A 27733-nucleotide genomic window follows, 5' to 3' on the forward strand; every position below is an offset into this window, starting at 1 on the left:
TATCGACCACGTCTCACAGCAATAAATTACTATAGGTCATAGTAAAAAAAAATATCTACTTCTAAGGGGAGGCCCACATTCTTAAATCCGGCCCTGTTCATAGGTATGAGATATATAGCTTCCTTTTGGTTTCTCTGGATACGAGTTTAGAGCTTAACATTTTGTTCATTGAATAGTATCCTCGATTTTCCGCATTTAGCTTTAATCTTATTTCATAATGCATATCATTTTTATTATTTAGATTTACCCCTAAATATTTAAGATGTTCTACTTGTTCAAATGTATATTCATCAATTGATAACTTTTGCAAAATTCTTGGGCGTCTACTCATGATCATATATTTTGCCTTGCTCTCGTTTATTTTGAGTCCCATTATATTGATTAATTTATTTGTACTTTCTTCTATTTTGTTCTGAGTTTCCATGAATTATAAGATATACAGATAATTGACAATTTTAAAATACTCATAACTCGCTTTAAAATTAAATTATAATAAAAAGCTAATGTTATTGCCTAGATATATAATATTCTTACTTCTTAATTTGATAATAGGTCAATTCACTCTAATTTGTAATCTAACGGAGCTACACGTGTTCTGCTGAGCGTACAATTTGCTATGTTGCGCACTTGTAAGACGGAGTCACGGAGACAACATGCGGATGCGGCTTCCTCTTAAATACATAGACTATGTAAATAAATGAGTTGTAGGGCTACCAGACGGTTTAAATAAGGTTTGGTCCGTTTAAACATCACTACATAATGGATATCAGTGGCGTTATACGAGAATATAACTTATTATTTATTAATTTGATACGAGTTTGAATGAAAATGAATTCATAGGAAAAAAATAACATTAACCTTAAGGTATAGTACGATTAAGTTAATTTGGCAAGCGTTGGAATTTTTAGGTCATTAAGGAGATTGTTTTTGATGAATCAATGGTAAATGGACTGGAATGCATGCGAATTGATCTAAAGTTGGAAGGTTTGGCATGTGTTGATTCCATAAAACCACACTAGTCTGATGATAGCTTTAAAAATTTTTTTATTGGATTAAGGCTTTGACAACTGAGGTCATTAGCCTGTAAAATCCGTAGGGTTGATACGCCTATCCATCCGGGAACTAGTGGCAGCGGCCGTTACTTACTCTCAGTCACGTTGCGTGACTGATAGCAGCCAACGCGTCGCGCAAGCTTCAAAAATTAATAGTTTATTACTAATGGATATCTTGAATTGGAGAAGTTTGCAGAAAAGTCAGAATCCGAATCAAGGTGACTGATTTTTTTTTTTTAAGATGTTGAGCCTAGAATTATAGGTGTTCATCGAACGCACTGAACTAAATATGTTCAAAAATAAGTTTAGTAATTTAAATTGAACGTCAATTTTATTATTAGGTAGAAAATTTAAACAAAAAAAAAATGATTTTAGTTATTATGTTGTAGATTAAGACATTATATGTAAGTATTCAAATGCATTATTATATTCAAAAAATATTAATTTCGTAGGGACTTGCAAATTCTTTCATTTTTGAATTTCTTTATACCGGCTCAATTAATTTTCAATATATTAAGTCTAATGTTAAGCTAATTAGACTAACATGAACCTATCCGAACCGTTATATACGATATACCTATGTGATAATAATTCATAAATAAAGAACAATAGATTATGACATGAGATACTAATAAATGTGTAATAGGTATGTTTTTGGCGATAGTTAATAACGTATTACTTATGGAAAAATAAACTACTTATTTACAGTGCTCGAAGTGGGATGGGATACGGAGGGATAGCATCCCTCTACTTTTTTGTTAGATGAAGAATAGAAGAATGTTATGATGATATCAGGAAATCTGAATTGTAAGACATCCTTCCACTTATCTTGAGTCATTTCGATCACTGCTTATTTAACTACTTATTACAATTTAAGTAAATTATAAAATACCCTTATAAATAGGCGTATCAAAAAGCTGCAGCATTACCGCTGAGAATCGTTTTTGTAAGCAATAATTAATGAATTCAAATTCAACCCATCCATCCAAGTAAACCGACTCAATAATTAATAACGATAATTACACTAGAAACTTACCCTACAACAAAGCGACTTTTTTCCTATTTTCCAATATGTTGTCGGCGACAACCATCGAAAACGTTATTGTTATTAAGTTACGATTCGTAATGTATTATACCTATGTAATATTTCGTAGGTAACTGAACATTTTCGGTTTTGAAAAAATATCATCACTCATTTTTAAGGAGTCCCACACTTTCGTTATTTGGAGAAAAGTACACCTACTATTGCGTTACTACTATTTACCTACATGCGTTCCAACTTACTGACTTGAGTTATACTCCAGTGATTATTTTAAAACATATTTCAATTTATTATGAAATCTATTTTGAATCCTTCGACAGCAAGCGGGGTAAGCGTTCCACACTCACACGCACATGTCATATTATAATGCCTATATTCACAATTATTTTTCAGACCTTTACGAGAGTTCCAGTCTACCAAGTTGAGTTTTACACCGATGATAATTTTGAACACAAATGGTATTTTGTATTTAAACTACTTTCGATCCTTTGAGCCACATTTCAAAATTGTTAATTTATAAAAATAAAAAAAGCAGACAAGTGGGGAATGCTGTGCTGTAAATTAGATGTCCAGAATAGTCACTGTAATCAGTGTGTTAAATTTTAATTCAATGATATAAAATCATAGTTAACGAAAAACGATTCTGAGCGAAAACGGTCTGTCAGCCTATAATACTATAAGTAGGTAGTACTATACAATATTCAGAATAAGACGACACCAGGCGGCCACGGTCAAAACCGGTTTTGTTACGTAAATCTGGTGTGCTCTTTTTCTTAATAGACTATACCGGCATTAGTACCACAGAATAAGGAAATCGTCCCATGAGAAATTGAGCGAATATCGAATGTGTTAAAAATTTAAACTTCAAACAAAAGTCTAATTTGACTTTCAGGTAGATAGGCTTATGAGAAAATTTATATTAATTGTTCAAACCTTAGGTATAAAAAGACATTATTTTATGAATTTATAACTCAAAATAATTTGTACATTTTTGTGATTATAACTTAACACACCCATAAAAAAATATTGTGGATCTACGCTCAACTTTTTTTTTTAATTTCTATTAAAAACAACGTATGAGAATCCTTATAGTAAATGTTCACGTTTTTTTAACAGAACGAACATTTTTTTCATCGACATTAACAATGAAAACTAATACAGTTAGAAAATTTCGTATGCCTATAAATAGTTCAAAATGAGTCAAAATTTAGAGTTGCCGACCCGGCCCGGCCCTAGTAAAAATATAAATATTTAAAATTAAAATAATAATAAACCACCCCAATAATTTAGCGCTACGTTTTTATTAAACATTAATAAACGATGGCAGCAGAGGAGTAGTAGTGTTCACACAGATCCTCCTCTGCTGTCAGTTCAAACGGAAAAAAAAAAAAAAATAATTTAGCGCTATAAGTGTACCTACCTGGTTTGTAATATGTGTTATCTTCAATAAATGAATGTAGGTACACTACATTATTAAGATTCAAGATAGACTTGTGTACAATTTTTAAGTTTTATGAAGTTATGTCAGAATAGGGATTTGTAGATTTAAAAATACGACCATACTATTTGGAACATTTCTACTGCAAATATATGTTCACAAACAAAATAAACAAATTAGGATATTGATTAGTAATACACACACAATTATAAAACTAATGACATTTATCGCTCTATTTAGAAACAAATACTTTTAAGAAAATGTTTAAGCCTACTCGTAAACAGATGATAAATTAATATTTTTATATTTGATTAATATAAATTCTAACATAAATAATTAATAATAACTAGATATATTTAAACGTACTATTCAACTACACTATTTAGTTTCAGATGAAAGCATATTACAATAACATCATACTTATATAATACAACTTAATCCATATTCCTTATTTGGTATGTAACTAAAATGGATATCAATTGAATACAGTTCATAAAATGAATAATACATCATAGATTTATGTTTTTTAACAGTTTGTTTTTTAAAACAATAAACTTCTGAAACGCAATTGTTTACCAAACAAACACATTCAACTAAGCAACATAAGATTTTGTTTGTGTTGTGTTATCCAAAATATGGTAGGAATAGAAGTCATGTTGCATGTTTGCCATCAAAACTAACAATGTACATTGAGAATTGTCAAATTTAATTTTCGCATAGGCTATTGCCTAATAATTATTACTTATAAGTTATTAGTTATAATTATATGTAATGCAGATGCTGTATGTATAATATATGTGTAAGATGCAATTTGATATGTTTTTTAGCTTAGTAATAAAAATTTTAATGAAATATTGATGGAATACAACAAAAAAAATGTTAATACAGTAGTAAAAACAGAAGTCTCATACTCATTTTTTTGTCTTTTCCATTGAACATTTCTAACCTACTGTACAACTCAATTGTATAGAACTCAAAAAACAGAGGTTAAACATTTGATTAAATCTTACTATATACTTAAATATAATATTAACCGTTTCACTGCTGCAGACGTACTATTATATTCTTATATTTTATAATATTCTCATTTGTTGATAACTGTACAAGCTTATGAAACCTTGGCTTGCATCATTGTATACTTAAATAATTAGATCATATAAATCTCAAAATCCATATCAAAAAATTAGAAAGTAAAAAAAATATTACAATAAATATTTTATTTTACGTAGCATAGGAACACAAGTTGCAGTGGATAAATAGTGTGGCAGTGAATGAGGTAAATAAAATATAGTTGCTCTACAATAGGATGACCATACGTCCCATTTAAAACGAGATTGTCCCCTTTTTGATCATCATGTCCCATTGTCCCGACAAACAACAAACGGGCCGCATTTTGTCCCGTTATTTCCAAATTATTATATTCAATATTGTTATTTGTAAAAAAAAATTAATTAAAGAAATAAACACAAAACAATATAATATAGAATAACGGCAAGAAAGATGGTGTGGTATCTACACAATTTTAAAAAATAAAAATATATTTATCAACAATTTTTGGAAGATTATAGAATACTCTCTAGCAATGCCAGGAACTAATGCAGCAACAGAGAGAATATTTTTATCACAAACGTGTTATGGACGGAAGAAAAAAATCGGTTTTTTGTGCCTATCAAAGCAATTATAATTCTCAAAATAAATTTTAAAAAAAATTCCTATAATGATTTTTATGATTTTATGTTAACTGAACCAAAATTATTAAAAGCAATCAGTTCATCAAAAAAATAGGAATCAAAAGTTTGTAATAAAGAAAATGATGAAACTTCTTACTCTAAAAAGAGTAAGAATTGTTCGACCAATTTTTCTAAGCTTACAACAAAAATTAATCCAAACAAGACGTGTTTTATTAAAATATTAAGCTTATTCAACATAATTTAAATTGTAAAATATAAAATGTATTTTTGACATCCAAATTTTCTACTTTTCCGGCGGATTTTCCTAAAATTGTTTTACATAAGAACCTTCTCCTGACAATTACGAACACAACAAAAAAAAGAATTAGCGAAATCGGTCCAGCCGTTCACGCGTGATGCAATGACCAAGGGAAACAGGGATCCATTTTAATATATAGAGATTATTGGTTTTTTTAAGAGTATCTACCTAAAAGTGTTTATCCCGTTTTTTTTTATAAAAATGGTCACCCTACTCTACAAATAACTTGGGTATATTTTAGTGTATTCTGGTTAATTAAATATCAAACATTTAATTTAATTTTAACAACATTTTTGTTTAACATAATACTCAAAATGTAGAAAATACAAATGCATATTATTAATTTTAGTTAAACAATGAGGTTAAAAATAAATATTTAATAAGCAGAAAAACGATTTAAGTTATAATGTTGTAATTAAAAAATATTATTTGTGGGAACATACTTGAAAATGCTAACATATACCTATATATTTCAAACACACAATGCCTTTTCCAAAACCAAATTACTCATAGTAAAATAAACCATATTAATAGCAATATGAATATACCATAAAATATACTTAAAAATAAAAAAAGCTGACAGATCGTCATTGTTCAGAACCATTATTTGTATGCAATGATTTATCATTGGATTCAAATTGAACACATACATTACCGTACATTATACTGGCTTGCTCAATTACGAGTTATATTTGAGACCTACTGTACAGAATAGTGGTTACCTACTTTCCCCCTAAGATTATACATATAGTAATAATATAGTTGAGTACCTATACCAAATTCAAAAATGTCAATTGCCATTTTACAATGATTTTAAAATATATATACTATAATATACTCTTCTTATAATGAAGAATGTAAATTCCTTTTTTGAATATATAATCTACAAAAAAAAAATGAATGATGGTGAACAACTATGAAACTGCACATGTAATAATAGGGTTTGTTAACCAGAAACAAAATTGAAACTAAGAGAAGGCAATAACTGTAGTGATGTCAATTATAACAATTGGTAGGTAGGAAGGTAATTGCTCTATAGAACCTTAGGCTACGTTTTGATTTTAAATAGATGACTGGTATTCTCCCATCTTTGGAGTTTTTTCTGAATGTAACACCAATATGATATAATTATTTTTATAAAATCAAAACTACATGAAGTTCAAAATATTAATAATGTTCATATTTTATTGAATTTATTATTATAGTTAAAACGTCTAATTATTTTAAACAAATGGGTATCATGATATTTTTATATAAGTTTGGAATATTTATGAATCAAATTCTGTAAATAATTTTATTGAAAAAATTCAAATTTAACTTATAAACCAATAATACTATCCTAAATTAACTTAGAATTGTATAAATTACAACTTACAACCTATGTGAAAAATATTTTATGTTTTAAAATATCAATGCCTGAGATATGTCTAAGGATTGTTGAGGTATACAGTTGGTAGGGTAATGTCCTTCATGAACTTGATTCATGTTTACATAGAATATCTTGTATATTTATTATAAAATTTACTAATTATTTAATTTAATATTTATTATCTGAATATTATATAAAACAGTTAGCTGACTGACTAATCTATCAACGCACAGCTCAAACCATTGGACGTATCGGGTTGAAATTTGGCATACAGATGGCATTATGATGGCTAAAGAAAGAATTTTTGAATATTCAACTAGGGGAAAATAAAGGGTTGTGAAAATACAACAGTAGTGCCATCTATCAAGCAATATCTAATTTAAATATACAACATTGGTTTTAAAATACAAAATGTACGTACTTGATATTTGGAATAGTGGTTCCTTTAATGATGTAGATGTGCAATAAGAAAGGATTTTCTAATATTCATATTTTAAAGAGGTGGTCAAACAGGAATCTTAAGATTCACGGTGGAAATTGAAACTTTTTTTTGTTTATTAATGATTGCCTTTGGTTGCAGGTTATATACACAAATTATTTCACAAAGCTAGGGACAATTACGCCGATTTTTCCATAAAAATAAAATGAATTAAATTAAAATAACCCCCAAAATATATTAATATAGGTATAAATATTAAAAATAATACTAAAAATTTGGGAGGATCAACTATGACTTCAATACTATTTTAGGTACACTGTATAAACATTTTTTTCAACTACAAAGATATACTAATATAGTAATATAGGTTTTATTTTATCTTATATTAAAATTAAAATACATAAATGATTTTCTATCCATATGCACAGCGAATTATATCCAAAAAGAGTTAACTATTTTTTTATAATCAAAATTTGTTCACGGGCAACGCCGGGTTATTCAGTTAGTAATGACATATTATGAATAACCTCGTGAATAACTAAATCCAATTTCATTAATAATCAATCAACTATCATAAGGCATAATTATAGTCATTGATGATGATTAAGTGACATGTAGACATTCATTAACTAGTCTGATAGAACTATTATTAGTTTATACCACATACTCAATTAACATTAGTTAAAAATGTGCGATAACTCTTCTAAAAGGATTTTGCACTTTCATAAGTCTGTACAATAAAAAGTAATTTGATCCAAAACTGTCGTTTGTTAATTACTGTTCAATTAATTTTGATGAATATGTCAATACATTTGTTTGTTATCTTACTTTATTAAAATACAATTTTTTTTTTTTAATAGGTATTAGTATGAACTATTATTTATAGCTCAACTATTAATAACTGCATTTATAATGTATACAATGAAATAAAGTAAACTTAAAATAAAATCAAGTACCTATTGTTATATTTTAAATGTTTCAAAAATTAATCAATTGTACGTGTACCTACATAAAAAAAAGAGAAAACTACTAAAATTGTTAATACCTAATCCACTAAGACAGCATTAAAAATGTTTATTATTCACTTTATTTTAATTAATATACTTATCATTTTTTAAGATTTTTTAGTTGCATAATTATTAATTTCATATTCCGGTGCAGAATATTCTTTGGAGTAGGTATTTCAATATCTAACCAAATAGTTAAAGCAAAATAAAATGTATTCAAATATCATAATGTAAGAAAATAATTTAGTTTTTTTTTTTTGGTTAATCGGTATAGGTAATCCATATTCAAAAAAATTTACAAATTATTATATATATTATTTTTATTTAATTTTCAATTTAAATATCTAAGGTTAGAAAATATGATACAATGTCGCTACGAAGTTGTTCTAACAGTAATTTAAAAATGTCAAAAAGACATGAGCACAATTTTATTTGATAATAGTTTTAAGTTCAAATTGACAGTCTTTTTTGCATAATATTTTTATATATAATATATATCGACAATGATTTAATTCATTGTATTTAAACAGTTTTTGCAGCAGAAGAACTTTTCAATTTTTTTAAATTTATATTTAAAATGACAATTGCTTGTCGCTTACAAAGCACTTTAAGGAAAATCAAGAATTTGATATATTTATAATATTTATCAATAATACCGGGAACAATACTAAGAAAATAATAAATAGGTACATAGTACTTTTCTAAGGACATTTCAGATTCTGAGCGGAGCAAAAGAATGTATTGGTATTACAATTATGTGTTTTTTTTTTCTGTCTGTCACCAACATTTTGGATGGTAAGCATGCTTCAATTTTTGAGATCAGCATTTTTTCTGATAGAAAAGTGAACCTAGTTGATACTATTAGGAGGTAAAAATTGAAAATTCCAAGTAGTTTTAGAAAGAGTCGAGAAAAACTACCGACAAATTATGAAAAACCGCTAAAAATGGGATTTTAATTTCTAACGATTTGTTTATCACCATAGCAACGAATAAAAAATAATAATATTATAAGGACTACGCTAACCGCTCAAAATCATTTTTTCGTATACAATGGTTTATCATTGAATTCAAAAATAATACATCCATTACAATACTACTCTACAGCAGAGCGGTACCCACTTGTCCACCTTTTTGGATAATATTTATTAAGGAAAATAATATTATTATTATTTATTGTTCATTTTTAGAGGGGTTTGGAATAGACTCCGAAAGTTGGTTACCCAAAGACCAAGAAGACACTTTGTTTTTTTTAAGAATTTCTTTAAAATACGTTGACACATCTTGTTAATTAATATAATATAGTATATTATTGTAAAGTACTAAAATTATTTCTTATATTAGGTACCTAAATAAATTATAAATGTATTCAAACATATAATCCAAATGTTTGTGAAATGACTGTTAACAAAATAGATACCTAACCTATACAATAAAATTTTAATTAATTTGCTCGAAAAATTTCTAACAATGTTGTGCAAATTGGGAGCAAAGACAGCTTCTTTATGTGTTGTGGACTATTACAGTTTATCATGTGTGGTATTTTTAAAATGTCCTCATCATTTGAATGATGAATTAGGTGAGTTAGTGTTCCTTGATAAGAATTGAATGCACTTTTTTTCAACTTAACTATGCGCCACTGGTGAGAAGTAGGTATGAACTAAACCTTCCCCAATTATATATTGGATAATAATAATCACAAAAATGCTTTCTTCAATAAGAAAACATTTTCTAAGAGAGAGCAAGCTGCAAGACTATTTTTCAAATTTGGCTATTATTAATATTGAAAGAGATATTGTCAATTTATTAAGGAATAACTATAGATGTATTGGAAGTAGATAATTTAAAAGATGGACAATTTGTATTAAAAAAAAAAAGTAATGTATTGACGAATATATATACCTATCTATATACTTATGTAAATTTACAATTATAATAATCCACTTACAAATAATATACAAACTTAGTAGAGAGTACACCTACTTATGGGAGAAAAAAAGTGTTGTCCTAGTTGTACCTCTTCTATAAGTTCAAAAATTCAATTTTTACAAAAACACCATTTATATATTTTATTCTACCAATTGCATATTTATGAATCTGTTATTTAAACAGAAACATACTGTTCAAAACTTGAGTTTTTTTTTATTTTAAAATATTTCAACTGATAAATGTACTTACTTCAATAAAATTTTATAAAATATAGAGTATGATATTTATGTAATTAATGGTTTGCTACTAATGTTTACAAACCAATTAAGATCACAGTTAAGAGAAACTTTAAAATTAAAACATTTAATTCTTACCCTATAGAGCCAGCTCTTCGTTTTTGTATGACTTTACTCAAGTCTGTGCCTGGAACAGAATAATAAAAATACTATGTATACTACATATGCACAAATAAAAAGTCGAATACAGTTAATAAAATATCACTAATAATATTGATTTTTTTTTATATTTCGAATGGGTTATTTACAGGGGATGGTTTGGGGCTAATTTTAAACGCTCAATCGCTCATTAAGTTGATAGATTTATCGGCAAAGATAATTTAAATTACTATAATTTGGTCACATTTCTTACCAGGCAACGAATGCGTTAGCGTTGTCATTTATGAAACCACTAAACACTTACTACACACGACACTATGGCGCATGCCGTTCGCACTATGAAATTAATACAATGCTAGTTATTTTCACACAAAATACGTATTCAGATAATTTTTCAAAGTACTACAATTGATTTACTGTATCTAAAAAAAACAATAATAATAGAAGAGAAACGAAAGATTCATAGAATCAAAGATGAAAGAGAGATAGACTAACAGATACCAATTACAGAGAGGGTCGAGGGAGGAAAAGTACACACACGCACATCAACGCAAGCCAATACACACACAGTCACACACACTACACACAAATATTATTCCAGCAGGCATATTATATATATATATATGTATGGATTACTGAAATATCAACATTCGGCCATTTTGAATTTCTTTTAATTTTTGCAAAGACGTTTTAAACTCAGCTCACGATTTATTGAATGATCAATTAAAACTAATCAATTAACGAATTAATGACAAATGACAGACATTTATTTTTCACATATTAAAATATTAAAATTCAATTTTCTCTATACATTTCAATTTAATAAAATGGTATATCAATGGTAAGTGGTAAAAACCTGAATTTTCTGTATTCGAATGATAATACGTTTATCGTTATCATTATGGCATTCTAAAAATTAAAAAAAGCACAAACCACGGACTTAGATATAGCTGATGCCTGATAGTGATCGGTGGACAGTGAGTTGGTTTGTGTAAAAAAAGATGATCTCTTGATACTTAAATAGTTGATGCATTCATAATATAATATTATTATTTATTACATTCATAATATCATGGCGGCAGTTTTAAAAAAAAGAGCACTAGCTGAGTATAGTACACAAGTGGTAAGCAATATTACTATTAATAGTTCATAGTGTTATTACATGACTTCCATCAACATTTTCAAACATTTTGTTTTTCATAGTTGGAGCAACAACCACCAGTAAAAAAATTGAAATGTCTAGTTAAATTGTCAGCTCTAACAACTGGTGCAACCCTATCATTAGTAAACACAATTAGTGGTCGTAAAACACCGAATGAGATAGTGCAAATTCTGCTGCAAATATTGGAACAACTTCAATTTCAGGTAAACAATTTACTGTCAAATGTAACTAGGTAGTGACACATAATATATAATATTTTGTGCATATCTACTTTTAAATATTAGAAATTTACTGACTGAAACCAACCACCAGAGGTTATTTGTATAATGAGACAGAGTATAGTTTATTTAATTTATTTATTATATTAAAGTATTTAGTTCATGTAAGTATAATTTATTTTTAGGATTCAGATATCCCTAACATCTTAATTAAACTCAGTGAACATTTCAAACTTCAATCAGATTCTACGGTCAAGATATTAATATTTTCTGTTCTATCAGCTATTGGGTCTTCAGACGAAACTAGTGAAGATGTACGTTAATTGACTATTGTAGTTTAAAAAAAATATATTTAACTATAAAAGAATTTTTTGTTATAGAATGTGTACAAAATTGTTGAAGAAATATTTATTTTAATGAAAGAAGTTAAATCACAGAAGATCAAAACTAGTGGTCTCAAAACACTATTGGCACTTGGAAAACGTATGAACCATGATATGGCTCTTCATTTGAAACTCACTAATTATGCTAAAAAAGTACAATATTGTTTCATAGTTATTAATTATTAAAGATTATGAAATAAAAATATGTATTTATACTTTTTATAGACATTGGGAGATTATAGACCAAACATAACATGTGAGAGTTTAGAGGTAATAGGTGAATTGATGCCAGTGAAAATTCCACAAGATTCTTTGGAAATTCATTCTGAAATGCTTAAATTAATTGGAAGTTATACACAACATTACAATGCAAAAACAAGAAGTAATGCTTTTAATACAATGGTAAAAAACAAAGGTTTAATAATGCATTTGGTATTCATATTTTTTTATTTGAATATTTAGAAGTTCCTTTCTTTAATTTATTTTATATCTCCTTCAACTATAATACACTTTTCTGTAACAATTAGCATATAAAAAATACATTAAGATGTAAAATAAAAATTATAAATTGTGCCCATCAGAAAAAAAAAATTATCCTAAGTATTTTGATTTCTACACCCTTGAATTTTTCATAGAATGCATGTAAATTTTAAGTACATAAAATTCAACACATCCACTGTGGATGACACGGAATGACCTCATTTAACATTGTTTGCATATGCTGAATGACGCCAATTTGCATCATGTACCTTTAAGTGTACTACTCCTTGGTTAGCGTTTTGTTTGAACTATTTGATTTTTGTTATCGTCTCCCAAGTATTACTTCATAAGCTTATGAAAGTCGTACTTTAATAAATTAGTTTTTACATTTTTAACAAGGATATTCCAATATGATACGTCATAACAAATTTGTTAAAATATTAATTTGAGTTTCTTTTCCCTTACATAAATTGTGATAAATTGATTTTATGATTTCTTGAGATCGCTTTATAGTTTGAAATAGTTTTTCTTATCATATTATAATTTAATATTATCATACTTAGGTTCGATTACATGACCGAGGTATAAGGTTAAACCCTGCTGTATATCTAGATGTTTGTTCAGTTATAAATGACGATAATGAAATGGTGAGAGAAGCCGCTTTAAATGTAATTTCAGTTTTAGGAAATTATTATCCTGAAGAGTAAGTAACTCAAAATATATAGTTATTGAATGTATAAACTAATTGTTAACTTTTATAGAAGAATCAAAGGTAGTAATGGTGAAGAAATGGCTCGAATGTCTGATGAAGCATTTGAAAATATATGTAATTTTATGACTGATATAAGTTACCGTATTCGTACTCAAGCTGCAAAGCTTCTTGGATCTTTTCTGTCTGTCAGTACAAATGTTTTGTTGAAAACACTTGATCAAACATTAATGTCTAATTTGCGTGTAAATATTTGTTTTTTAAATATAATTATAATTTAAATATATAATCAATGGTGGCTACATTTTATAGAGAAAAAGAACTTCTATTGAACGTGTTTGGGAATGTTTAGCAAAGGGTACAGCTATGATGAGTGCATTAAGCACTAAAGATACTCCTCAAGAGATGCTGGATGCACAGCAAGTTAGTTTAGTTAGCACAGGTGCTAGTGGCGCTTATCTTCATGGCTTGGAAGATGAATTTCTTGGTAATAGTATACTATTAAAAAATAAAAATGTGTTATTAATATTTCAAGTTTTTAAATTCAGAGGTACGTATAGCCACAATAAGTTCCATGTGTTCATTGGCAACTAGACATTCAGAATTTGCAGTGATTGCAATGGAGTTTTTAGTAGATATGTTTAATGACGAAATTGAAGAAGTACGCTTAATAGCTATTGAAAGTCTTGTAAAACTTTCATATGCGTCTGGACTCCGTGATGATCAAGTGGAGATTATTTTAGCAGTGATTGAAGTATAAATACCTTATTTGTATTTAATTTTATATTTTTATAATTTTATAAATATCTAGGACTCATCGAGCGTTGTGCGTGAAGGCTTACATAATATATTTGCATCGTTTGAACTCTTAAATCAAGAAGGATTACTGATGTGCACTAACAGATTAATTGAAAGCTTAAAAAAATATCCAGAGGTAAATAAAAGTTTTGATATTAATAAGCATTTGTCTTCATTAATCTATATTTTTTTAAGGACAAAAAATCTATATGGAACTGTATGAAAAATTTAGGTCTTAGGCATCCAACATTAACATTGGCATTAGTACCTGAATTGTTGGCCATTCATCCTATGTTTGAAACACCTGAACCTAATGTTGAAGAACCATCATGTATCCTTAAATATTTATATGTCATTATGTATAGCTTTAGATTTTTTTTATATTGATCAAACAAATAATATAATTTTTCTTTGACTCATAAAATAGATGTAAGTGTATTGATTTTAGTATTCAATGCGGCATCCAAGTGTAATTCTATTATATCTTTACTAGAGGATAAAACCATTAAACACTATAGCTACTTAAGAGATATTATGCCTCATTTAGTTCCATCCTTGCAAGTAAGAAAATATTTTAAATTTTAATAACTATGATTTAATTTCTTTAATAACCATTAAGAGGACACCACATACCCATACATCTTTTGTGATAAATACCCATTCAGGTGACATTAATAATTAGTAACCAAATTTATTCATGATACGGAAAACAATATTTTCTGACTTAGCATTTTTTTTTTTTTTTTATTAATAATATCAACAAAATAAAAGTGTGACACTAAAAATATTGTTCAATTTATCACGTTTAAATTTGGTTTCTTTACTACAAATAGTTTCAACGGTTCTTTTTTATGCAAAACTTTTTTTTTTTACTGCTAGTGAAGTTGTGTTACTAAGTCCAGAGTATCAACATTTAGGTGTTAGACTATGTAAACCTAATTCTTTAATGTATATACAATTCTTATTTTTACTTTGATAATATTATGATATTTATATAATACTATTCAAACATTTACTATTATTATATTTTATTAACTTTAATTCACAATACAGAAAAAGTATAAAAAAATATTTTAGTATATTTTTTTTTACTTTGTTATAATACTATAGATTAATTAATATACAAACTTAATGTATTGATGGACAGTGTAATAACCATGTTTTTCAATTAAATGCCCATAAATCTAAATTCCACAATAGCAGAGCAATATACAAACATCACTAGACACTAATACATAGACATCATCTATTCTTAGTACATATCATAAATGATATACAATACACATGTTGGTATTAACATATCATTAAACTATTAAAAAAATATAATATTATATTATGCTTAAAAATTAAAATGAATATTTGGAAGCATCATGGTTTTATTAAATGTTTAGTTACTCTTTTAATAAGTAACAAACATTTTAAAATATATGTTTATATTATATTTTTAGCTAGGTGGACGTTTATCAATAAGCCAAGTTGAATTAAGATCAACTGAGTCAGACTCGCCTAAATCTCTTGAACTTCTCGAATCACTAATCAATCAAGTATCTGTTGTCAAAGGTAGCACAAAAGTGAAAATTAGTTTGCTGGAAACCTTCTATCAAAATCTTATAAGACTAGCTCAACTTGATCAGTCTGTTAATGGTACAGCAGAGCTTAGTGCATTATATATGCATAGTCAACTGTTATTGAATAAAGTGTTGAATAATAATAATAAAACATTTTATTCAAATGCTGTTTCTACTCATCAAGCAAATAATGTGCGCACAAATATTTCACAGTTGTTACAGAATACTTTAAAGTATGTAAATCTAAATTAATTAATCTTATCAATATGTTTAATCGTTTGATGTTTTAGAATGCAGTACTTGTTTGTTGGCCTGAGTGTTCAAGAATTAGCTAGCATAAAACAATTCAAATTAAAGGTTATAGCACTTCTCCTTGTATATATTGTAAATGCTACAAACCAATCAGCCAGAGCACTGAGTCATTATTTTTTAACTCAGTTAGAAGACACAATTAAGTAAGTAGATAATCAAAAATATTATTTTTTTTTTATTTAAAAGAATATTTAAATTCTATACCGATAATATAACAATAAGTAAATTATATGAATGGCAAAATAAAAATACAAATATACACGAAGACATGAGAGAGGAAACAAACCCATTGCTAGTACCTCTGAAGTATATTATAATAGTTTTTTTTTACTGTCTTTATTGTCAAGGACGCTAGATAGGTAATAACTAGTGGGATTTTAATGCATATGCTTCTTTTTTTTGTATATAAAATGTAATTTTTATACATAAATTTGTTTCATTTAAATTATTATAGTTGTATATTTTAATATATCTTTAGATATATTAGTGAACATGATCTACAGCTTGAGGCATTCACTTCTGTGGTCTTTAAAGAATTATCTCAATTAGAAGAATCAAAACCAGGAATTGTGGCTAAATTACTTTTACCCATATTACAAAGCTCTGAACCTACTCCACCACCAAAACCAAACACTAACGTGAGAACCTATACATAATAAAATAATAATAAATTTTCTGACAATATACATTTATAATTTATTTTATTTTAGATCAAAATGTGTAAGGTTGTTATTAATCGTCCACAGGGTGGACCAGATACTACCCATAAGTTATCAGCTGGTTTAATCCTTCCTATCCCATTAAATGCAGAGTTATATAGTTTACAAACAGATTCATTATCTTTATTGCGTTTAAAAATTAAATATCCAGATCAACAAACGCATTTAATCATGCCACCAAGAAAACACTTGCGTCTGGTAAATCTGAGTAATGGTAAGTTAAATTCAATAGAATTTATATTGTTTATTTCACCTATTGTAATTACAATTAATAATCTTAAAAATTAAATAACATTGAGTATGAGTATTGATTCAACAAAACAAGTATACTTTTCATGACTTGATGTAAAATCTAATTTGATTTTATAAATGTGTTCATACCATCAACGTTTAGTCTAATAAAAAAATTAAATAGTATAGTAATTGAAATTTACAATTTTAAAATGTTCATAACTTGCTCTAAAATTAGTCTAAAATAAATAAACAAATTCCTGGGTATGTCACTTTCTGTAGTAGTATTAATTTTAATATTATATTGAATGTTTTTTTTTTTTTTAGAATCATACTATCTACTTGATACTAATGCATTGATATCACACCGTTCTGAATGGTCAGAAGCATGTTTTGTGGAGCTGAGCTTAGCATTTGATCTGACCGAAACAGAAGGAGCTCTGGCACATGTCTTACCTCCAACACAGCCATGTATTGTTGATTTATGCAAACCAGTCAAACTTAAAGTGCACCCTAAACCTGTAAGACGAGGGATGTGAATTGGTTAATTTTTTTTTTTATTATATAACACGAAGATAGAATATATTAGCTGTTTTCAATATTATCAATTATGATTTTATTAATTGGATTATACAAAAATATTTTTTAATAAAAATTTGAAAGCATTGTATAAATAAGTTATTTACAATATACCTAGTATTCAAAAACATTAAGTCAGTCGCATAATTTACTAGGCTCAGTTATATGTTTGAGCATTTCATTTTTTCCCTTAATATCAGATACGAGGTCATCAATATCACGTAGACCTCGTAAACTGGCCCTCAACGCTTGAATATCTTGAGCACTAATGCGACCCGCATGTTTAGCACCGCTGGATGTAAATTTTACTTTAGCAACATTTACGAGACCATCATGAAATGATGCGTCTGTGTCATTTGCACGCTCAATGAATCCAAGCAGACGGTGCTCAAATGTATCAAAATCCTTGTCCAAAATTTGTGCCTGCAGGTAGACAGTCTGTGCCATTTTGTACCAATCTGCCATACAATCAGCCAACTGCATGACTACAGGCTGAACATCTGTATCTAACAATGTTCGAGCTCTACGACTGGTCTCTGTGATCTAGAAAATCACATAACAAAATAAATTAATGATTTTTTTAAATTAAATAAACTTAATATAATTGAAAGGATATCTATTTTAAAATTAAGTCAATTAACTATTTAAGGAAAAAAAACAAGTATTTTAAAATCATAATTCTTAAATTTAAATTAGTAATAACCATAACATACCTTAATTATTTCTAACACGTGGAATTGCTCATCATTATATGTAAGACTACGTGTAGCACGATCTCTTAGCAAATGTTGCCATGAATCTCTTAATCTTTCCACTAGCGTTTTTATTCTTGCAGGAGCCCTATTTTTATTTGGACATTTAAATGATCTAGTTGCTGATTGCCATTCTCTAGTTAATGTCCTTTCTTTGACGTACCGCTGATGTAACTGTTGTATTGCCAAACTTAAGCTATTGTTTAACTCATCACTTAATTTTTCTAACTCATCTTTCAATTCAGTAGATATATTCTTGATGCCAATCATGTTATTAACACTTTTATGTCCTCGTACAGAAATCTCTACAAGATATTTTGTACATTTAAACACACTTTGTAAATGGTCACTTTTACTCAATACAGATTTCAGTTTTTCCGTTACAATTTTTGTAAATACTTGTACACATTTATTAATTAGTTGACTGTTTTGTGACAATTTTTCAACACGCTTTTTACAAACGTGTCCTACACTACATGCAGTTTTAGCAAGTCCTGCATCACTGTCTACAGATGTCAGTTTTGGTAGGGACATATCTGGAAATTTTGGGAAATTGGGTACTTCACCATCAGCTACCAAAGTAACGTTATTGTTTTCTTTACTAAACAGCAAAATAGGTTTATGCATTTCAGTTGGCTTATAAGACCTACCAGGAAGATCTAATCCTACTTCAGTTAGAAGGTATGTAGATTTGTATAAAAGTATTTGATTAGCAGGAGATATTTCAGTTTGATCTTGAATTAAACACTGAAGTCTTTCATATGTTTCATCAGGATGCAAATATACACGTATATTTTGAACACGATTGGTATGAAAAATATGTAGAAGCCTTCTATCTAATGTTTTAGTGACTTCAGCAAAGAACTTTTCAAAACTCCATATTCGTTGAGATTCTAATTCTAAGAGACCGGCTAAAATCGGTGTAATAAGCTTTTTACAGCCGTCACTTAATTGACAGTTCTTTGGTAAATCTCTACTCCATGTTATTGAACCTTTTTCAGATGTTTGCACTCCTGATAAAACACCAGATGCCTTCTCAGTTGTTATATAATGCATAGTCTCTTTGTTTCGTCGCCCACCATATGGTCTAAATGGTAAATTCCCAGTAGCTACATGGTACAATGTAACACCAATCGACCATAAATCAACAGTAGCTCCAAATGTCTTTGCAACTGGTTTTCGTAAAACAGCCCTCTCATACCTGAAAAAAAAATATTTGCAAACAACTTAAAATAAACACAAAATATGTTTAATTCCATACATATGTGGATGGAGATATTCTTCAGTTCCATACAACGACATGAACTCTTGATCTTCACGTAATTCCCTTGCAGCTCCAAAATCAGTTAATTTATAAATAGGCAAACCATCATCGCTCAGAAACTTCATGATATTACCAGGTTTCAAATCTCTATGTACCAAATTATTGTCACGTAAATGTTTCATGCCGGCTGTAAGATGTTCTAAGACTAATAGAAACTCATCTTCCTGTAAGCCATATGTGTTTTCTGGATCATCTAGTATTGTAAATAAACTCCCTCCTGTACATAGTTCCATAACAATGACCTATAACAAAACAAACTTAAGCAATTTAATATAACATCAAAATATGAAAAGCAATCACTAACTTTTCCACGACTTTCGTGTTCTTCTTCAATGGCTAACAGTTTTACTATATTTTCATGTTTAACCTTCTCTAGCACCTCAAACTCTCGCATTTGGACATCGAAAGGCCGCATGTGACTTAATTGATTAAAAGTTTTGACAGCCACTGGTTCACCGTTGTGTTTATTGACACCTTGGTAGACCGCACCAGTTGCACCTTTTCCAAGCACACTTGTAGTACACCAAACATAATTTGTGGATCCACGTAAAAATGACATGACTAGTTCAGGACAACTGTGCTAAGGACACTGTTCACTTTCTCCAAAATCCACAGCAATTGTTGTAGTGACAACACCATTGGTCACGGTCTGCAGAATTTGACATTCCTATAGAAGACCTAAAAATGACCTTCTACAGCCCTACCTCAAGTATGGACATCGAAACGTAGATATGTATTGAAAATGATCTATCTCTTATTTCTAGCACCAGTATTCGGTTTCTGTCTAAAAAAACGTTGATTATTTAATAGTATAGACCATAGTTCTTAAAAATTTAAATGTTTGTTTTGATATTATTATTTCTTATCATTGATTATCATTTATCACTTACAGCGCAAAATAATAATAACAATAATAAACCATAAATAATAATAATACAATATAGATATATATTATCTATGCAATAAACACAAAAAAACACAAATTATAATAAATTGTCTATTATGATTAGTGCTCTATTCTCTATGGTAGAAGACTGTAGGGACTTTGGGATTTTTGAAGACAAGACATCCTAAGGCAGTCGCGGCCCGAATGTTTGAAATAATAAAATAATTTTATAATTTATAAATTTTAATAGTACCCATAGTATTATATTAGAAGAAAAGAAATGTAGAACAGTACGTTGAAATCGATAATATTTCGAAAATAATTTGAATAATGAACTCGTTGTCGGAACAAAGTAATACATATGAGGACAACTCATAATATTGTACTTGTTACTTGTACACGGTATGTCCCTATAATTATTATAGCCGACACTCACTATAAAGTCGGTATCGGTATGATAATAAAACTTAAAAAATAAATAAATATCAAACGAAATACAACAGTGTGTCAGTGTGGGGAGGTGCACGAAAACAACATTGTTGTTTCTTGTTACAGAAACAGTAAAAAATAAAACGGTTTCCCTAAAATCATTCATCATAACGATTCGTACAGTCTAGGTACGTATATATTTTATATAATATTATTATGATATCGATCATGAAAATCGACTTATTAGTATTTAGTATAGTCGTACACATATTTTACACTATTTTCAATATTTACAGTTTAAACTGATATACAGCCCAATAGCAGCTGTACGGGCAAACAATGAAAATATGTACGATTGTTCTGTTTATAGTTCAGTGCACGGAAAACAAACTATTCTGCGAGTTATTGTTATTGTTAATAATCCGCTGTAGTGAGAGACGAGAATCTCAAAACTCATTTAACTCAATAACTAATTATGAGAGTCCTGAGTACTGAGAACGTGAGATACTGACTACTGAGTACTGAGATTTTGCGTACAACGCGAGTAGCGACCAGTGTGACGACGATGGTCGACATTGCCGTTTAGGTGGGGGTGGGGGGCGTACCGCTTCCAAGTAGATGGCGTGCGAGTTGATCGACCCTGTTCTATGGACTGTGGTGCGGTGCCGTTTTGTTTATACACATTCACAGGCGCGCGCACGCAAACATACACACGCACAGAAACACACGCACAAACACCAACACAAGTACACCACGGCGGCGGCGACCGCGATGTCGAATGTCGATTCCGTCCTCAGTGTTCGTTGGTGTCGGTTGTGCGTAGGTTTTCGTCGTGCGCCTTTCGTACACATTTCCAAGATAAAAGAAGTGAAAACGGTTTGGTTTCGATTTGTTATTTTTTTTCCACCCGGACGGAAAGTAAGAAAAAAAACGAGAAAATCGTTCGTGGTGTCCGTTGTACCTTCCTATTAGGTTTTTGAATTTTTTATTTTCAGTGACTAGAACACGACTAATAGGCACTCACTCGCACGCGATGATCGACGATCGCGTCCACCGGGTTATCGTCGTGGTGGTTTTCGACCGCGAATAGAAGAGACTTGCCCAAACGGGATAAATAATATCGTAATAGTATATTATAGTTTATCGTTATTGAACGTGTGTGCTGCGTGCGTTTGTGTTTTTTGAGTTGGATTGTGTGAGAGACCGTTAGTGTGTGTGTGTGTGCGTGTGCGTGTATTACCGCTCACACCATGGAAGGTAACGGGGTCGGCAAAGATTGCAATGCCCTCGGCGGATTGTTCCAGCAGATCGTCATGGACCTGAAGGTAATAACTAATAAATAATAATATTAATAATAACAGCAGTAATGGTATGGGTGAATTATAATTATATCGCTATTATTATGGTCGTTATCGTTATTCGTTGTAAAGATGAATCCGTCGCCAATCCATGTCCCACGATAACATACAATGTAAACGATAAACATATCATTATAATAGGTTCGCGAATCATCGCGTGAGAGCCGTACCGCCGTTTACGGTTTATCGTTTATGATCTGCCAGTGTGGCTGGAAACCAAAAATCTCTCGTTCGGACGGACGCACAAGTGCACAACCTCGAATCGTTACACCTAATATTAGGTACCTACATGAATGTTAATTTAATATTATAATATAATATTCAGGCACGCACGCAGGGGGTGTTTTGGTTGATAATAATATTATACACATTAAAATAATAAACATAATAGCTTCAAAGTGTGCACGCGCTCTGGAGACGATACCGGATAATATTATTACATGAAATGTATTTACCCCAAATAGACGAATGAATTAATATGTCGCAAGAGTAGTCCAGTCTGCGAACAATAACCGTCTATAGTTTCGTATGTCATATTATATTTTTATATTTAATCAATCCTAGGAGGAGGTAGGTACCATGTGTAGTATTGTAATGATTTCGATCCACCGCCACTGTCCATAGTTCCATCGAATATCGATTTTTCTTTTCTCTTTCCTTTTCCGCGGACGTTTCACCGCAGAACAACAACTCGAGAACCACATAATAATACATACGTAATATGAATGATCGTACATAATTCACTGGTACGTATATGGTACTGTTATTATAATAATTATCATACTATTACGGTTCCCTGCGACCGTCGCTCTATTTATCCTTAGTACCTATCTTATTTTTACGTCACGCGATTTATACTGGTTTTATTTTTGTTTGTCGATTCCGTTTCGTTTATTATTATACTACTAGGTATAACATTTCGTCGTAACATATCCATAAAACGACAAATGTTTACGAATTCCACCCACTCGCCACATTTGATATTTTTAGTCACATCGATACTAACATGTGTTACGTGTATAATATTACTCGGACATCTCTACTTTACGGTTTAAGCTTGGCCCTAATGGTTTAATTAGTATAGGTAAGCAGTTTTTAAGCGATAAACCAGGAACCAATAAATAGGCATTTTGTAGCTGGTTTATAATATTATGATGGATATAATTTAATAACTTCTTAGTAACACGAATAATTATTTAATGACACAGAACACGGTAACACGAACAATATAGTCAATATAGATAGTTATTTATAATCTATCAATGGGTACCTAGTTACAGTAGGTAGGTAGTAGTCATTAGTCAATAACTATTATTTTAATCACAGGATTAGAATATTCCTAAATAATTTGTGTTGAAACTTAAAATCTATACCTGTTTTGGCATGAAATATCCACCACTATTTATACTAATTTATAATTCACTAATGGGTTCCATTAAAAACTATTACTATAGTACTGATCTATTATAATACTCGTACCAAAACACATTTTACAAACATTTTTCATTCTGATTTGATTTTATGTTTTGGCTGGATTAACATTAAGGTATCTATTGCTGAGTACGGAGGCCGGAGGGATCGTCATTCGTCATTGACCAGGACTTACAAATAATTGAATAAAATGTAATACTAAGTTATAAATGCTTAAGAATACTGCTACGAGTCGACTATGAGAAATATCTTCACTTAAACACAATATAAACATAACGTTTAAAACTTGTTTGAAACCCTTTGAAATATCAAAACATTTAACAAGGATTTAACACCGTAAAAATGCGTACGACGATGAAACTCATTAGACTTGTCGAATCAAATTTCCACATACCTACAACTTTGTAGGGAATGTAACTGTGCTACCAGTTTTCTAATTTACATTTTATACTTAATATTTTACATACATCTTAGATTTCTATAATAATTCTCAAATGTATATAATATAAGTATAAAACCTACCTACGTCTATTATAAAATATATTTTATGAATTTGTACCTTAATGAAAAAAATTAAGTCTGTGTCTCTTTCTTGGGAATTTGGGATATGTACGTACTGTTAGAAATATTAATATCAATAACATTTAAAATGGAAACAAAACTTTTATTACGTCTAATATTAAAATCATCAGTTAGGTCTTAGGTAAAAGCTAATGAGGGAGATTTGCATATTATATTATTATAACGATGATATAACCAAGGCAATATTGAAATCAGCACTTTTAACACTTATCTGGTCATTTTAATGGATACAATTCGTTGAATTTTGCAAAACCGATAAATAACTAATTATTATGTACCTAGGTATAATAATAATATGTAATAAGTAATAGGCAAGGGGACCGTTGGTATTAATTAATATTGTTTTTTTTATACTAGGTATCATTGATCCTAATAATCTGTTTAGACTTTGATTTCTATAGTCATTAAATGTATGAATAAAAGTTATAATAGAAGTGTGTTTCCTGAATGTACACTAACATACGTTTAAGTACGTGTATTATTTACATATTAGGTACACCACATTTAAATATTATACAAATAGGTACTCATGTAAAAAAAAACGTTGCAAAAGAAATCAATGTTTTAATAGTTTCCAACCTTGAATTCTATTATAATAGATGCATCTTTAAAAACCTACCATGTATTAGAATCTATATGTCTATTCATAATCCGTTCCAATTTTAGGAAAATTTATCTTACTACGTACGCCCAGATAAAAAGAGTATAATTTATTTATTTGATATAATATGTATTTTAACGTCTTTTATTCGATTTAAACATTGGGCAAGGTAACTGCTTTGCTGTACGTTGCTGTATATTAGGTGTCGTGTGGAACTTGTCATTGAGTAGGTCACTGTAATGGATGTTTTATTTTAAAATTCAATGATAAATTATATTGCATACGGAAAACGATTCTAAGATGAGACGGGTTGTCAGCCTATTTAAGTATTTTTCATGATATAGGTATTTTAATATTTATCCCGGTATTTATATTGTTATTACCTACGAGTTGGGGTACGACCTATCTGTAGTAATTTATTTTACTATTGAGTATTGGGTACTAGTAATGAAGAAAGTTGAATTAATATTTTACGAAACCATTGCATTTATTACCTATATATAGTACATTATAGTATATTATTAATATTTAATTATTATAATACGGGTACAATATTATTTTGTATGTATACTCCATTAGTAATAAATGCGTATATCATATCTATTAGGTATATTGTTATTAAATAATTACTAGACTCATTACTGATTTGCCTATGAACGGTGGTGTTCGTGGATTAAAATGGCAATAGCTTAAAATTAATCTAAACATTTTGAAAATATTATTGCGTAGGTACCGTATATTATATAATTGTATTTAAATACAAAATAATTAGCAAATTTTGTTGATTTTGATGAATTTGTTCGTAATAATTTGAGTTTTCAACGCTTATAAAAAATTATAATGACTATAGGTATGTATTTTTGATATTTTTGAATTGGAATATCAACAAATTATGAATAATCTTGTATTAAACTGTAAGTGTAAAAAAATTTTAAACACCTAAATACTTAGTACAAAATTTTAATAATCAACATTTTTTCAAATTTTACATGTCTAGTAATTATTGTTAATAATCAGTGAATAATTATTTATTTTTAATTAAAACCGAGATTAAAATCAAAGAAAACAAATTTATTTTGTTCAATAACTGATATTACGTGAAAATTCCCGTTTTTCTTAAATTAAATTTTTATTTTACCTCGGTATTTTGAAAAGTGTTGGAGATTTTACTTACTCTTCGCCAATGTACCAACTAGAGCCAGTTGTCTACCAGAAACCCACCTCAAAGTTGAGAATTTAAACATTTTTACTACTCCAGAATGTGATGACAGGCAAACTGTTTTAAAAAAAATCATTAAAATCCCTAGTAAAACCAATACATTCCGCTCAGTATCTACAACCCCTTATAATGCACGGTCATATATAATTTTATTTTAGTTATTACTTTTCCGCACATAAATGTAACTACACGGTCAAAAGTCGAATATATTCAACTATGCGGTATCGTTTGGTAACCGTGGTACCTAACTGTGATTATTTAAACGTCACGGTGTAGTGTGAACCCGGCTTATTGTTTGAGTTTAATGAGCGGGCACCAAGAACCTATCTATATTGGTTTATGAATAGCAATAATTTTGTATAAACAAAAATTCAATATTGACTTAAAACAGGTTCAATTCACTAGATGCATAATACGAGTGGTTCTCGCTTATTTCTTGACTCAGGGTGGAACCCGGGAGTAGTATAATTGTGCTGTTGAACTTACTGGCAAGTTTAAGTGAAATTTTTTTTTGAAAATAAAATGTTTTAAACTAGGAATGGTAAGTTATGGCAAGTATGGTTTCCTTGCATGCATCAATGAAAGAAAAGCATGGCATCTTGACGCAGCCTATATTATTATATTATACATACGGTTTAGTTTTACGCAGTAAAATGCATTTGATTAGAAATTAACATAAACTTAAAATAGTCGTTGAAAAAAAGCAACCAATTTTAGAAAAATCTTTAGGTATCATTTTCGCAGAAGAAACTATTTATTCCATACGATTTAAAATCATGTTACGTAATCAGTAAATCATTGCTTTCGAATACAAGGACAAATAAAAATAGATACTGGAAAAAATACAAAAACACCCACCCCAATAGGCATTACCCAACTATTTTATTTGTCGTTTTTTTATATACTTAATATATTCAAGTAATTTCAAGTTGCTTTTTTTATTGTTCCAACTCATTATATATCATTATATATATTTACTTTTTTTTTTAAATTAAAACTTTATTAGAAAGTAGCTTTACATACTAACGTTAAAGTTATAGTGTGTACTTTCAAAGCGTTTTAAAGTAAGTAACAATAAGTAAAGTTTAAATGATAACCTATAATATTTTTAAATAGGTAAAAACTATAGGAATACCTAACTTCATCCTGTTTTGATTATATTTACTAGATAAATATCCATACATTTGCCAATTTTAAACTCATACCTATATGTTATTATTTTTAAATTTAGGTTGGTTGTAGGTATGTGCTTATAATTAATATATATATTATTATTCCAGATACCCAATACATTTACATTTTTTAATTCCTGTTAAATATAATTCAGATAATAAC

General features: G+C 28.9%; 4 protein-coding genes and 1 long non-coding RNA gene across 8 annotated transcripts in view; 2 read left to right on the top strand and 3 right to left on the bottom strand.

Annotated features, from left to right (window-relative positions):
- LOC132948199 (aryl hydrocarbon receptor nuclear translocator homolog) overlaps window positions 1-11212 on the bottom strand; it is a 42789-nt gene extending 31577 nt beyond the window's left edge. For both annotated transcript variants that reach the window (XM_061018575.1, XM_061018574.1), the window contains exons 1-2: window positions 10911-11212; window positions 10637-10685 (exon numbers count right to left, since the gene is read on the bottom strand). In XM_061018575.1, coding sequence (XP_060874558.1) covers window positions 10637-10685; window positions 10911-10938 — 77 coding nt within the window. In that variant the 5' untranslated portion in view covers window positions 10939-11212. The remainder of the gene's footprint in view (window positions 1-10636; window positions 10686-10910) is intronic.
- A 366-nt stretch (window positions 11213-11578) lies between these two features.
- Window positions 11579-17914, top strand: LOC132948196 (integrator complex subunit 4). The gene is made up of 17 exons (XM_061018566.1): window positions 11579-11780; window positions 11861-12022; window positions 12223-12351; window positions 12418-12573; window positions 12646-12822; window positions 13464-13603; window positions 13662-13854; window positions 13922-14096; window positions 14158-14363; window positions 14421-14543; window positions 14603-14738; window positions 14835-14968; window positions 15856-16208; window positions 16266-16430; window positions 16766-16925; window positions 16998-17220; window positions 17565-17914. The coding sequence occupies exons 1-17, from the start codon at window positions 11730-11732 to the stop codon at window positions 17774-17776; spliced, it is 2895 nt and encodes a 964-aa protein (XP_060874549.1). The 5' UTR covers window positions 11579-11729; the 3' UTR covers window positions 17777-17914.
- Window positions 17830-21704, bottom strand: LOC132948198 (serine/threonine-protein kinase TBK1). The gene is made up of 4 exons (XM_061018570.1): window positions 20197-21704; window positions 19830-20134; window positions 18530-19769; window positions 17830-18359 (listed from the first exon to the last, which is right to left on the bottom strand). The coding sequence occupies exons 1-4, from the start codon at window positions 20449-20451 to the stop codon at window positions 17952-17954; spliced, it is 2208 nt and encodes a 735-aa protein (XP_060874553.1). The 5' UTR covers window positions 20452-21704; the 3' UTR covers window positions 17830-17951.
- A 211-nt stretch (window positions 21705-21915) lies between these two features.
- The window catches only part of LOC132948197 (protein MTSS 2-like), a 35758-nt gene continuing 29940 nt past the window's right edge, over window positions 21916-27733 (top strand). Inside the window, exons 1-2 of one of the 3 annotated variants that reach the window (XM_061018567.1) lie at window positions 21917-22125; window positions 22203-22532. In XM_061018567.1, the coding sequence (XP_060874550.1) occupies window positions 22458-22532 (75 nt within the window). In that variant the 5' untranslated portion in view covers window positions 21917-22125; window positions 22203-22457. Of the gene's footprint in view, window positions 22533-27733 lie in introns of all 3 variants that reach the window. The other 2 variants (XM_061018569.1, XM_061018568.1) reach the window with 2 other exon arrangements.
- LOC132948030 (uncharacterized) lies at window positions 22585-23294 on the bottom strand. The gene is made up of 3 exons (XR_009664987.1): window positions 23144-23294; window positions 23021-23064; window positions 22585-22850 (listed from the first exon to the last, which is right to left on the bottom strand). It is a non-coding gene; the product is annotated as an uncharacterized LOC132948030 (long non-coding RNA).

This window comes from Metopolophium dirhodum, chromosome 7, assembly GCF_019925205.1.
Source record: "Metopolophium dirhodum isolate CAU chromosome 7, ASM1992520v1, whole genome shotgun sequence".
NCBI classification, from domain to species: Eukaryota; Metazoa; Arthropoda; class Insecta; order Hemiptera; family Aphididae; genus Metopolophium; species Metopolophium dirhodum.